Genomic DNA, 14,714 nt, shown 5'->3' with positions numbered 1-14,714 from the left:
AGAATGGCCAGACTCCTCTTTGACCTGTATGCTTCTATAACTGTGATTTCCATTGCTGCAGGTGGACCTACAGATGGTCTTACATCCATCAGTAATGACCGAGAAGAGAAGCAGAGCTCCAGTACAGGCAGGAAAGAAGGGACAAAATGATCAAAGTATGTCAGCGCTGCTTTCAAGTAATGTTTGGCAGATCACAAAGGTAAGATAACAGTGTGACCACTGACCGCTCATATTGGAATTAGTCCTACTTACACTTAGCTCAGGGCCGGTTAAGGGCCACATGGGCTTTCGGCTGTAAATGATCAAGGGCCTACCCTAAGAAGGGGAGGAGCTGTGGCCACACCTGTGTGGGTGTGGCTAGTGCTATGTGGGCATGGACACCCCCACACTATCAGCTCCACTGTTTCCTTAAATACATACTGTACAAATAGAAAAATGATTTTATTTTTGTAAGAAAACTAGAAATACAATAAAGCTACTTGTGATTATGGCCGACTGTGTGGTGTGGTCAGCTAGGTGGCTGGTCGTCATGCTGCCATGATGCCTATTTTTATGTGGAGGCCTGGACCTGTAGCTCCATCCGCCTTACTGTTAATCTGGCCCTGCCTTTATTTGTCATTTAGTGTATGGGTTTAGATCATAACATCTGCATTGACTCTTACGACTGTGTCACTCCAGGACAGTCCTGATGAAGAGCTCAACGAGCGGTCCTTTTAAAATAACATGGCAAAACAATTCTTTAGCAAACAAGTAGGGGGCACAGCAGTGGGAACTGGGTAGGTTGTTGCTGGCTGCTAGTCTCTCTATGTCTCTGACAGTACTAGCTGATCTTGTTTTATAGCACATGGAGAATGAGGTGTTGCCGATTTACAAATATCCGACATGCAAAGCATGTCGGATATTGGCCCCCCACAGCTACCGCCATCTGAAAATGGCGGTATCCCATTGTAACCTATAGGCTACTCACCACATTTGTTACCGGCAGAGGGTTTCCCCAGAACCCTCCCTGGAAGTGTCCGCTGTGCTTGTGCGGTTGCGCTGACCACACATGTCCAGATTCCCTGCCTGTGCTTGTTAATACATCAGCTCGATGTGATCGCATATTGCAATGTGATCCTAGGCGGTGAGATTGCATCCAAATCGCATTGATTATGCGATCTATGATAAAAGGGCCAATTAGAGGAATGAGAGTGGAAAGTAAAGGAAGGTTGGACACAAAGTTATTATTCCAATCATTGAATATTTATAATGCACCAATATTATATCACCTGATACCACTATAATTTGGTGGAGCTACGAGCTGAGGCTGCCTTGAGCCTTGTCAGGGAGGCCGACAGCTATGGTTGGCCCCGGTAATGGGAGGGGGCATGAATAACAGGGGAGGTGTGGCCAGGCCCCCTCCTTACAAAAGAAAAAAATAACTATTAGTTATGTGCGGCAGCACGCGAGGAGCGCCTATATAAGATTTGATGGGCGGCGGGTGCAATTGTCTCCCCACTGCACATAGAAGAGAGGCTGACTTCATGTGCTGCTCTGGGGGAGAGAGACTGCTGAAGCAGTCAGCCTCTCTACCTACCTGCCCGCTGTGTGCAATGCAACCAGAGTACCCACTGCCCACCCCCTCTCCGTGCCTCTGAGCCTTGTAACAGTTATGGTTTTATATGGCTGCTTGCTGTATCCGTATCCTCCCTTTAACTCTCTAGCATCACTCTGGCAGTACATATACAGAGCAGAAATGAAGACTGACACAGTGCTATTGTACCATCTTGAGAGTGCAAGTTGTACGTCTGGTGCCGTGTCACTGTGCTCAGTGCACAGCTAGATGGCGCCTTTTACAAGGCAGCAGTTCTTTACTTGCATATAGGGCAGACAAGCTTTGCCATCTAGTCTATATGTGATCTTGTCATGATTTTGCTATTGTTGCAGTATCACTAAAACAAGATTTAAATCACCCATCAGAGCTAAAAACATGGCACACTTGAAAGCCTTATTTGCAATGCGTTCAAGCCCCCTTACTCTGCTTTGTATGTGTTTGATCACACTATTTTAACAACACTACTCCCTTAAATATATCCCTATGCATTGGCTTACCATACCATCCCTTTAAACGGGGATGCTCATGGATTACACAGGTTCTGTGGCTGATTAAAAACCATGTGAAATTCAGGCTTGAAGTCAGCCAGCCACAGAACCTGTGTAATTCATTAGTGTCCCAGTTTAAAGGGATAGTATGGCAAGCCTACCTATGCAGGGTGGCGTTATAAGGGAAGCAATAGTAAGTGGAAGTATTGGGGGTGATTCCGAGTTGTTCGCTCGCTAGCAGATTTTAGCAGCATTGCACACGCTAAGCCGCCGCCCTCTGGGAGTGTATCTTAGCTTAGCAGAATTGCGAACGAAAGATTAGCAGAATTGCCAATAAAAATGTCTTAGCAGTTTCTGAGTAGCTCCAGACTTAATCACAGATTGCGATCAGCTCAGGCCGTTTCACACGCCCAGCGTTCGGCCAGCCACTCCCCCGTTTCTCCAGACACTCCCGCGTTTTTCCCTGACACGCCTGCGTTTTTCCGCACACTCCTAGAAAACGGCCAGTTTCCGCCCAGAAACACCCACTTCCTGTCAATCACACTCTGATCACTTCAACGATGAAAAATCTTCGTTCGGGCGTGAGTAAATCTACTGTTTTGTGTTAAAATACTAACCGTATGCGCACTGCGAACCATGTGCATGCGCATTTTAGCCTTAATCGCTCCGTTGCGAAAATTGGCAACGAGCGAACAACTCAGAATGACCCCCATTGTACATTACAAATATTTTTTTTTTTAAATCCTTTCTCCTCCGCATCTAACGATTACTTTAGTTCCTCTTCCTGCTTACAAAACTCTGAAAACTTCAGCCATGGCCTCTGTCTTCTTAGAGAACCTTTCCCACTTTTAGATCAATCTACTTTTTCCCTCTTGCTACAGGGTAATAGATGATTGCGATCACCTGACGCTCTTTACATGCAGACCAGTGCTGCCAAATGATTAACTCCATCATTGCCAGATGACTGACCGCCACATCTTGGCAAATCCTCTTAACCCTCTAACAACCGTGCAGCTAGCTCCCGCAACTAATCTATGTCTAATTTTTCTTAATTATCTGCAGTATTTCTGCAATCTTTCCGGTTCACCAGCCTTTTGTCAGCACTTAGGTGTCAGAAGTAGAGCAAGTGACACGTTACGGGACCTGCATCATTTCCCTGCGAGACACATGCAGGATCAGGCAGAATGGAAATACCAGAGGTCTCTTTCGCTGCGCAGTGACCTGTAAAATGCTCCCACGGTAGTAAAAAGGATCACTGGCAGTAAACAGGGATGGAACGCTAAGTTGTGGATAATATCAAGCTTCTGGAGATTGCTAATATGTTTGATTATTCAGCTAGGACGACCTCTTTATTAAGATAAAATGTTTCATATTCTGGTACCATTCACAGCTGTAATGTCTTTCTCCTAGGCGGGTATGATCCTGAGTAAAGTCATGCCACAGGTCTGCCTGGCAGTTGGACGGCCCGTTTTACTAAGTTCTCGAGACGGGTCTTTGTTGCACGGTTATAGACTGACACTCCAAAAAAGGTAAGTAGAGGTAAGACAGAGGCAATAACTATCTATGCATTACACGTAACTATGGGGGAAATGGCTCATAGCTTCTAAATAGGACAGGTCTAGAAGTTGCCAGTAGCAACCAGTCAGATTCTAACTATCATTTCATCAAATTTACTTAATGATAGCTAGAATTAGATTGGTTGCTATGGGCAAATTTTTTACTTGTTCTCATTAGAAGGATGAAATCAAGGGGTAGAGCTACAATGATAGTAGTATGCACAGCAGCTATGTGGCTCACCACTGTGGGGAGCCGCAGTGTCATAAGGGTCTATTTACTAAGCTTTGGATGGAGATAAAGTACCAGCCAACCAGCTCCTAACTGTCATTTTTCAAACCCAGCCTGTGAAATGTCAGTTAGGAGCGGATTGGCTGGTACTTTATCTCTGTTGACTTTATCCCCATCCAAGGCTTAGTAAATAGACCCCATAGTCTCATGCAGCAGACAATTTCTCACCTCCTCCATCTTATTGCAGCTCCCTCTAGTGATCAGCCTGTGCGGTATCATAGCTTGCAAAAGGATGTCTGTGATTGGTTAACACTGCATGAGCTGCTACCTATTGATATCCATAACAGCAGCCACAAACTGATAAGTAAGCTACAGGAGTACCTGGGGGCCTTTCCAACATTTTGGTATGCTGCCTACATATACTGTACCTCTGATGACATCCATACCTCACCATAAGGTCATATACCGTAGTATTCACAGTCCTGAAATGTTATAACTTAAATGAGTTTGAGCTACAATTTAGATTAAGTTACTTGCTTAGCTACTGTTACGATGAAGCCTGCCACCAATACGGTAACTCATGTCAGGGAAATAAATGATGAAGAGTAGCAATACAATGCTGAGACACATCTTCCTTTCTCTAAGCATCTCTTTCCCTGAGACAAACATGGAAAGTGTCAATCTTCCCCTGATGGCAGCAGAACTCAAACACTGATATTTACATTTCAGGGGGAGCGATAACGGCGGACAAATATGGGGCTTTGGAAACAAGGGCTCAATCTTTCCTAAGGTATGTGTACCTTAGACATGGCCTGTTTTGGTCTGGCTGGTGTCAATGTTCTGGATTTCATAGTTGTAGGTGTTCTAAATGCTTAACGCAGATTCCTGCTTTGTGTCATCTATCCGTACGCAAGCAAAATCAGAGCTGTCTAGATTCAGGTACCTTACTGAAAATACATTGGCACAAATTGGTATTATTAAACAAATCATACAAAGATAAACTAAAGGTGATTGACTGTTTATATAAAATCCAATTATAATGTACAGTGACATCCATCAGCACCACAACCTTCCACCCTGTGATCTTAGTACATCTACCAGAAAAGTCACATTTCAGTATAATGACCATTTCATCAGAACAATGCAGAAATGGCTGTCACTAAAATCTGTTGTATCAATTGTACAGTGTTTCAGATTCTTTTAATAATTTCATAAACCATGGTTCAGTTTTGTAACATGTAAAGGGCCCCATACACTACAGCGATATGTGTGAGGCTGAAGTCGGAGGCGATTTCCCTTGAACTCTCCCGGGAGCTTCCCGGGACTGATTCCATACGATTTGGTACATTTTGCATGCAATATATCTTATGCGATCCCAGCCATGCCTGCAGGAACCGACCTATCACGGGTACAGCACTAACGATCTAGGGGAGTCGATCCGACCCTCACGGGAACGCGGATCGGATTGGAAACTCATCCAAAATGCCTGATTTCACCCGATATATCGGTCTGAATGCCCGAAATTGGATGAAATCGGGATAATCGTTCTAGTGTATGGGGCCCTTTAGTTGGCCACTAGATTGTAACTAATGATTAAACAAAGAGATGGGGCTTCATAAAGATATACTGAAGTCATATGGAGCTGAATATGTGATGCTGGTCTCAGAAACAGAGATATAGTAGATAAACAAATGGGTTGTGAAATGAAAGAAGGTAGAACATATAAGCAGAGAGGTGAAGATGACGGAAATGTGACTATGGGGGAATTAGAATGTTTCATGTGCTAGCCCATCCTGAGGAATAGATCATTACATCCATCACAGGGTGATAACAATCGCAGGGGCTCGGAGTATTACAGTGATCACAAGACTAGATCTCTCTGAAATCCCCCCTTCCCCCTTTCCCCGGAGCCCAGGTGAGCAGTAATACCATATGATAAGAGTTCCAAACAGGGGCTTTTCAACAGTGGAGGGGGCCTGTGTGCACCACCGGGTGGGCCCCCTCCTATTTACGGCGCTGCAGACTCCAGCATTGTGCCGGAGTCTGCTGCGCAAGCGCAGGTCTCCGGAAACATGGCGCCGGCCATGATCCGGAGACCAATTTGGCTACCAAGCATGTGCCGCAGTCATTTTGGTGGTGATTTCCGCCACGATCACAACTCCCGACGCTGGACTCCGGCAAGGTAAGTATTAAAATGGGGGCTGTTTGTGCGGTGTGGGCCCCCCTGGACCCAGGAGCCCATGTGCACCGCACCCATTGCACCCATTATAGAAACGCCAATGTTCCCAAGCTCTGTTAGTAGTGAACCATAGAATTACAACTTCCAAAGGACTAGAACAACCAGTTGCCAGTCAGAGTGATAGAAAAGGGCAGTGCTAACATTAGGCATGCCTAATGTGCCAGTGGTTATGGATTGCCTAAATCACTGAATGAGTGACATAATCAGGCAGTTGCCTTGTCTGATGGGATGAAAGATCAGCAGCCAGCAGCTTCTTACATGTGAAAGTACTGGCGTAGGCTGGGTAACCAGATGATGAAAAGACAGAGGGAGACATTTACTAAGCAGTGATAAGAGCGGAGAAGTGAGCCAGTGGAGAAGTGCCCATGGCAACCAATCAGCACTGAAGTAACATCTATAATTTGCATACTATAAAATTATACAGAGCTGCTGATTGGTTGATGGGGCAACTTCTCCACTGGCTCACTTCTCCACTCTTATCACTGCTTAGTAAATGTCCCCCATTGTACCCAAAATACTGTAACTTTAGAATAAAACCACTTCTATAGATGATGGATGAATTGTATCTTCACCTGACTCTGTAGCAGCTTCTTGATACTTTGTGTTTAGATCACAGTGGTGAATAGACCAGGCTAACACATAAGTGTGAGACACATGTAGATATGTGTATGAAAGAAAGGTCACACGTCAGACTTGTTCCTTTCCACTCACTGTGGTTTCCCAAAGCTTTCAAGGTCATTGACATTCAAGTGCATACTTAAGTGCTTACAAATATATTAATGTTGCTCTTCAATTTTTTTGATGACCAAACATTCATGAACGGAAACATTACACAAGACCATTACGCGGACAAACCTGTCTTTTATGATTTTGATAGACTGAGTAATTACAGAATGCTAGAAAGAGGGACATATAAATAGACATAAATGATTCTGTCCTGTGACAAGAAGTATACATGAAAATGGAGATAAATGTTCTCTTTTCAATTAAAAATGATGTATAAAGATAAATGGAGGTACAGGTCCTACGATAGTTATGGGCCGTTCTGCGCAGGAAATTCTGGATTAACTGCAGGCAATCTGTGTGCGCACTCTAGTGTTGTCTGTACCTGGATATCACATCACACACCAACAGGAAAACCAGCCACCATTACCTACTGTACATACACAGCAGCAGCTCTTTTCTAGAATGTTACACTTTCTCTCTGACAGGCGTACCCAGAATTCGTCCTGACCTACCTAGAGGAGCTAAGTGTAAGAGAAGTGGTAAGCCAGGCAGGAGATCATGACATACAGCGTCACGTCTGGTCCCCAGCGCATCTGAATACTGACACAGTGTCACCAGCAGAGGTCAGTTGTCATATTCACTGGAGAAGTGACATAAAAATTATATTTTTGTTTTACAGTATTTGCAAAACTGTCTTCTGGCAGCTACTGTATAGCACTCACTAAGAACGTATCTGTGCTTCAGGATTTATGTCACTGCTTATGATTGAAGATTTTGGGTCATTCAAATAAACAAGTTACAAGGTTTATATCAATAAATATTATTATTGTTGTTATTATTATTATTATCATCATCATCATCATCAATTATTATCATTATTATTATTATTATCATCATCATCATTTATTATTATTATTATTATTATTATATTAATTAACTCCCTGGTGGAGTCTACAATGTGTACTCTGTGCCACATGGACACACACAGGGGCATTGGAATGGGGGGGGGGGGGGGGGGGGGGGGGGAAGCTTGCTCCCACCAAACATGAGAGAGGTGCCGATACTGGAGGAGCGGGGGCGCGGCGAGCAGTCAAGTGAAATGCTGCTGCCGCACTTTACACCCTCTCCTCCTCTGCAGTGCAGGAGCCGTGCAATGGGAGCCTGTTCCGATAATGCACAGCCCCTCCTGCTTCCCGATGGTCCCAACGGCCGGACGGCGGACTCACCTCGGCTCTCCCATGCTGTACCACAGACGGGCCGGCCACCTTTTCTCCTCCCACTGTACCGCCTCCCTCCATTTCCTGCGGTTGAAGACTCCTGGCCTCCTCCATGGTGCCACCTCCTCCTCTCTAGTAGCCCTGCCCCCTCCTCCACAATGTTTCTTCCCACAGTACTCCTCAAGGTAGGACTCCTCACAAGCCAAGCAGCACCACAAGCTAATGGCCACTGTCTAAGGTGGCCATGAGCTAGGGACGCCAAACTGAGATTCTAGCATGGCCCCCCCCAACCAAAAAATGTTCTGACGCCACTGGACACACATACACACAAGGATTAATTGTTGCCAGAAGTCCACTGAGCAGTGTTTTTGCAGTGTGGAAGGAAATTGGAGCATTGACAGGAAATACACACAAACAGAGAGAACACACAAACTCCACACATATGTGGTTTGGAATGTAACTTATGACCTCAGTGCTGTTATGCATGTATATGAGCGAGTGCCTTTGTAGTGTGTGTTTATGTGTACGAATGCATATATATATATTTATATATATATATATATATATAAATTATATGTGTGTGTGTGTGTGTGTGTGTGTGTGTGTGTGTGTGTGTGTGTGTGTGTGTGTGTGTATAAATGCCCTTTTGTACTTTGTAAATAGCTATCCAGATATCGTTGTCCCTGGAGAGGAAGTGGTTACTATGTGCTTCTATGTATCTAATCTCTGCATTTATTGCAAAAGTTGACAAATATGTCTAATAAAATCTAATAACTGCACCAACACGTCCCTTCTGTCTCCTTCTCAGAATTCACAGAATTGTGATACCTCTTCTCTGAAAGGGATAAATAATCATATGTACCATGACATTGATGCATTTCATGTTTAAAACTTCCACAAATGATGCCAGCCATTTCAATCAACAGCATGTTTCCCAACCACTGGCCGCCCAGCCGCTGCCTGCAGGTTACCCAGGGGAACTGCAGCAGCTGACAGTGGCATTGCTGAGGAATCTAGAAGAGAAACACCGCAAGGCATCAGCTCAAAGGTAAGCCACTGACAGAACAGATATTTATTGTTCAATGACATTAGATGTTTTCCTTCAGTTTTATGTTACATTGATTCCCAAGATAGTATTGAAATATCTCAGTAGCCCCCTGGCTTGCAAGCGTCCATCTTTATCTGGTTGAAAAAATGAGTGGAAAGTGCAATATTGATATACATTTTAGTGTGTATTAATGTTTTGTATGTTCAAAAGGATCCTCAAATGTATGTGTGAAATTTCTCAGTAACACTGCTCAGACCTGTCTCGGAATTAGAGATTGCTTAGAGGTTTGTTTGTTCACTATTGTGAAATATAAGTCATTTACTATCAGATAAATGGTGCTTTACTTTATCAGCCTACTTATGTTGATTATTTTAATTATTTGCAATGTGCTACATCTCAGAGGATGCTCAGCAAGATCCCCCTCCCCCCCTCCCCCCCATACACTATAAAAAAATACAGGGAAATTGTATGGAAGGTTATTTGCACTTACAATATAAGCATACCTCCCAACTGTCCCGATTTTCGCGGGACAGTCCTGTTTTTGGGGGACTGTCCCACCCGCGGGCCGCAGTGTACCCCGGGGGGGGGGGGGGGGGGCAGTTGGGAGGCTCATGCATTCGCTGCCCTACTTAGCAGAGCAGCGTCTATTCACTGGAGTCAGAGGGAGAGGGGGCATGCCAGCGGCTCACAGAGCGCTGGGCATGCCCCCTCAGTGATGAAAATGGGGGGCGTGGCTCACGAACGCGGGTCCTCCACGAAGCCATGCCCCTTTTATTAGGCCACACCCCTTTTTCGGGACCGCGTGTGTCCCTCTTTATAGAAATGAGAAGTTGGGAGGTATGATATACGTAATATAAATAAGTTAAAGGTTATGTGCCCTGTTCAGATGTGGTTGGAGCTGTTACAGCTGCTGCTTACATAGAAGCAGCAGCGATAGCTCTAATACGGTAATGCAGCAGCAGACGTCCCGCTTCTTGCATGCATTACTGATGCGAGCTGTGTCCTAGGACCAGAGGCGGATTGGCCATAGGGTCTATAGGGAAGATTCCCGGTGGGCCGACGCACCCGCGGGGGCCTGTTTTGTTTGAGGACATGTGGTTCTATTTACAGACATAATGAATAAGATGCCAAACAATTTGCATATATGAAAATGACTTTGCCACTTAGCCTGTGATTGCAGATGATCTAGTGTATGCTCTGTCTGCCTGCTTGGCTGACATATAAGATTGAGTGAATAGTGATTGCGATACGGTTGGTGTAATAAGCAAGAAAATATATCTTTCTAAAGAATGATACAGTTTCCTAAATTCTAAAGGTGTATCATATAATGTGCTCATAATATTTAATTTTATTTCCTTTTAACACTCCCTTGATGCTGGACATGCCCACTATCTGGAAAGTCTTGGGGGGAGGGTGCTGCTGCCATGGCCCATGGCTAGACCTTACACCTCTGGTGCTGCCCAAGTGGGGCCACTAGAACAAATTTTTCCAGGGCCGCATTTGTTCCCAATCCGCCCCTGCCTAGGACGCTGTAGTGCGACCGACATTGCAAACCCGTACTGTACCGAACATCAGTACTTTCTGGCATGCACCGTACTAACAACCGGACATGAATCAGGCCTCATGTGCGGCTCAAACTGACAATGCAGGTATGGAGGTCATTGCATTGGTTAAATAAATACAAGTACAGAGCGCTACCTGTAGTCCTGTGTTCCACCAGATCCAGCAGGCCTTTTACATTTGCTGCATCACTGGATGGTGCAGAGATCAGGGGATCCGCTGGGTCAGCTAAAACATATTAGACCCCTAGTGAGCAGTAGCCGGTAGTAGTATTGTAAAGGTGATTACTTACCCTCTGTACTCTGGATCTGCTGGGATCTACAATGTGTCTGACTGGTTCACCACATGATATGCCCCCCTCTTCTTTGTGGCTGTTGTTGGTGCACTTTATCGTGAAATTGTCCTATTCTGGTGAGTAGTACATCAGTGGTGAGGAGGCATTGCCAAGCACTCTGTTGGTCTCAAATGCGTCACGCGATCAAGGGAATAAACTGTGACAGTCAAGTGCTCTTTTTTTATTTTAACTTTTTTATTATCTACAGAACCCCTGACTTTTACATTTCTTTTGGAGCTCTTCTTTAAAACCCAGATTTTGTGATGTATTTTGGTGTGACAATGATAATGAGTAATAGACCAGCTGTGGGGAACCAGAGACATTTATAAGGAGTGATTCTGACTATAGAGTGGGGGGATACGGTCGTTAGGTCGACACAGCTTAGGTCAACAGTCATTAGGTCGACCACTGAAGGTAGACATGCATTAGGTTGACAATGACATGGTCAATAAGTCGACATGGTCATTAGGTCGACATGTACTAGGTCGACAGGTCAAAAGGTGGACATGAGTTTTTCACTTTTTTAATTTTTTAATTTTTTGGATTTTTTCATACTTAAAGATCCACGTGGACTACGACTGGAACGGTAACCTGTGACGAGCGAAGCACCTTGCCCGAAGCATGGCGAGCATTGGGTATTTTTTTCAAAGGGTACATGACCATGCCTTCTGTGAATAGGCCACGCCCCCTGAAAAGTACCTGGGCAAAGCCAGACTTTCTACTGCCCTGTATGTATGTGTGTAATGTCTACCTATATCCAGTATACACGTGTGTGTGTGTGTGTGTGTGTGTGTGTGTGTGTGTGTGTGTGTGTGTGTGTGTGTGAGCGTGTGTGTGTATGGGTTGGGTTTGTGTGACTGGCGGTCGGGAGACTGCCATTCACCACCTCGACGCAGATATCCCAGCATTTAGATGGCCCGTGGGGGTAGCGAATGCAACAAAGCCCCTTGCGGGCTTGCTGCGTTCACCACAGGTTCTTTTGCCACTCTATGGGTGTCATGGACACCCACGAGTGGGAATAGTCCCTGTTAGTCGGCATGCCGACCGGCGGGATATTCAAGATTCGGGATCTCGGCGTCGGTATTGTGACCGGCAGTCTCCTGACTACTGGTCACGTAACCACATCCCTGTGTGTATATATCTATCTATATCTATATATGTCATGGCTGGCATTCTGTCCAAAATATTGCACAATAGTCCGGGTGCCCTTAGTGTGATTACAGGTAGTATAAGGCTATAAGCAGAAATACTGTGGCACTCTCGGGACTTACTAATGTAACAATATATTCTGGTGATGACCACTAATGTGCAAGTCAACATTTCAGTTTATTCAACTTTGAACACTTTTGTCCCCACTGCTGGGAGGTAAGTCATGCTCCTGTGAGTGGGTACTTCTCGTGTGCTAGACATGCCCCCAAAGTGGTGCAGCCATGCAACTAACAGGTTGTGGCTACACCCCCTGCAGGGTGCCCCCGGGAAGTTTACTGTACTGGGGCCCAGGATTTCTCTTGGCAGCCCTGCACTCAACTACTGTAGTAACCAATATTACAGTACTGCCAATTTCTCTGACGTCCTAGTGGATGCTGGGACTCCGTCAGGACCATGGGGATTAGCGGCTCCGCAGGAGACAGGGCACAAAAATAAAGCTTTAGGATCAGGTGGTGTGCACTGGCTCCTCCCCCTATGACCCTCCTCCAAGCCTCAGTTAGGTTTTTGTGCCCGTCCGAGCAGGGTGCAATCTAGGTGGCTCTCCTAAAGAGCTGCTTAGAAAAAGTTTTTAGGTTTTTTATTTTCAGTGAGTCCTGCTGGCAACAGGCTCACTGCATCGAGGGACTTAGGGGAGAGAAGTGAACTCACCTGCGTGCAGGATGGATTGGCTTCTTAGGCTACTGGACACCATTAGCTCCAGAGGGATCGAACACAGGCCCAGCCATGGAGTCCGGTCCCGGAGCCGCGCCGCCGACCCCCCTTGCAGATGCCGAAGATTGAAGAGGTCCAGAAACAGGCGGCAGAAGACTTTTCAGTCTTCATGAGGTAGCGCACAGCACTGCAGCTGTGCGCCATTGTTGTCAGCACACTTCACACAGCGGTCACTGAGGGTGCAGGGCGCTGGGGGGGGCGCCCTGGGCAGCAATGTATAATACCTTTTTTATGGCTAAAAATACATCACATATAGCCCTTGAGGCTATATGGATGTATTTAACCCCTGCCAGATCTCACAAACTCCGGGAGAAGAGCCCGCCGAAATAGGGGGCGGGGCTTATTCTCCTCAGCACACAGCGCCATTTTCCTGCTCAGCTCCGCTGTGAGGAAGGCTCCCAGGACTCTCCCCTGCACTGCACTACAGAAACAGGGTAAAACAGAGAGGGGGGCACTTTTTTGGCGATATTACTATATTTAAGCTGCTATAAGGATACAACACTTATATAGGGTTGTTCCCATATATATTATAGCGCTTGGGTGTGTGCTGGCAAACTCTCCCTCTGTCTCCCCAAAGGGCTAGTGGGGTCCTGTCTTCAATAGAGCATTCCCTGTGTGTCTGCTGTGTGTCGGTACGTGTGTGTCGACATGTATGAGGACGATGTTGGTGTGGAGGCAGAGCAATTGCCGGTAATGGTGATGTCACCCACCAGGGAGTCGACACCGGAATGGATGGCTTTGTTTATGGAATTACGTGATAATGTCAGCACATTACAAAAATCAGTTGATGACATGAGACGGCCGGCAAACCAGTTAGTACCTGCCCAGGCGTCTCAGACACCGTCAGGGGCTGTAAAACGCCCTTTACCTCAGTCGGTCGACACAGACCCAGACACGGACACTGAATCTAGTGTCGACGGTGAAGAAACAAACGTATTTTCCAGTAGGGCCACACGTTATATGATCACGGCAATGAAGGAGACTTTACATATCTCTGATACTGCAAGTACCACAAAAAGGGGTATTATGTGGGGTGTGAAAAAACTACCTGTAGTTTTTCCTGAATCAGAGGAATTGAATGATGTATGTGATGAAGCGTGGGTTAACCCAGATAGAAAAGTGCTAATTTCAAAAAAGTTATTGGCATTATACCCTTTCCCGCCAGAGGTTAGGGCGCGCTGGGAAACACCCCCTAGGGTGGATAAGGCGCTCACACGCTTATCAAAACAAGTGGCGTTACCGTCTCCTGATACGGCCGCCCTCAAGGATCCAGCTGATAGGAGGCTGGAAACTACCCTAAAAAGTATATACACACATACTGGTGTTATACTGCGATCAGCCATCGCCTCAGCCTGGATGTGCAGTGCTGGGGTGGTCTGGTCGGATTCCCTGACTGAAAATATTGATACCCTGGATAGGGACAGTATTTTATTGACTTTAGAGCAATTAAAGGATGCTTTTCTTTATATGCGAGATGCTCAGAGGGATATTTGCACTCTGGCATCGAGAGTAAGTGCGATGTCCATATCTGCCAGAAGAAGTTTATGGACGCGACAGTGGTCAGGTGATGCGGATTCCAAACGGCATATGGAAGTATTGCCGTATAAAGGGGAGGAATTATTTGGCGTCGGTCTATCGGATCTGGTGGCCACGGCAACTGCCGGAAAATCCACTTTTTTACCTCAGACCCCCTCCCAACAGAAAAAGACACCGTCTTTTCAGCCGCAGTCCTTTCGGTCCTATAAGAACAAGCGGGCAAAAGGACAGTCATATCTGCCCCGAGGCAGAGGAAAGGGTAAGAGA

The 14,714-nt window shown here is 45.8% G+C and overlaps 1 protein-coding gene and 1 long non-coding RNA gene across 11 annotated transcripts in view; one reads left to right on the top strand and one right to left on the bottom strand.

The window, feature by feature from the left end:
* The window catches only part of LOC134968890 (uncharacterized), a 44,151-nt gene extending 35,952 nt beyond the window's left edge, over window positions 1-8,199 (bottom strand). Inside the window, exon 1 of the long non-coding RNA XR_010189350.1 lies at window positions 8,059-8,199. This is a non-coding gene — a long non-coding RNA (uncharacterized LOC134968890). The remainder of the gene's footprint in view (window positions 1-8,058) is intronic.
* Window positions 1-14,714, top strand: part of DCDC1 (doublecortin domain containing 1) — a 962,215-nt gene that overhangs the window by 629,003 nt on the left and 318,498 nt on the right. For all 10 annotated transcript variants that reach the window (XM_063944440.1, XM_063944436.1, XM_063944437.1 and 7 more), the window contains 5 exons: window positions 62-199; window positions 3,493-3,611; window positions 4,597-4,657; window positions 7,318-7,455; window positions 8,976-9,097. In XM_063944440.1, coding sequence (XP_063800510.1) covers window positions 62-199; window positions 3,493-3,611; window positions 4,597-4,657; window positions 7,318-7,455; window positions 8,976-9,097 — 578 coding nt within the window. The remainder of the gene's footprint in view (window positions 1-61; window positions 200-3,492; window positions 3,612-4,596; window positions 4,658-7,317; window positions 7,456-8,975; window positions 9,098-14,714) is intronic.

This window comes from Pseudophryne corroboree, chromosome 11 (genome assembly GCF_028390025.1).
Source record: "Pseudophryne corroboree isolate aPseCor3 chromosome 11, aPseCor3.hap2, whole genome shotgun sequence".
Taxonomy (NCBI): domain Eukaryota; kingdom Metazoa; phylum Chordata; class Amphibia; order Anura; family Myobatrachidae; genus Pseudophryne; species Pseudophryne corroboree.
This window is presented reverse-complemented; position numbering and strand designations above follow the sequence as displayed.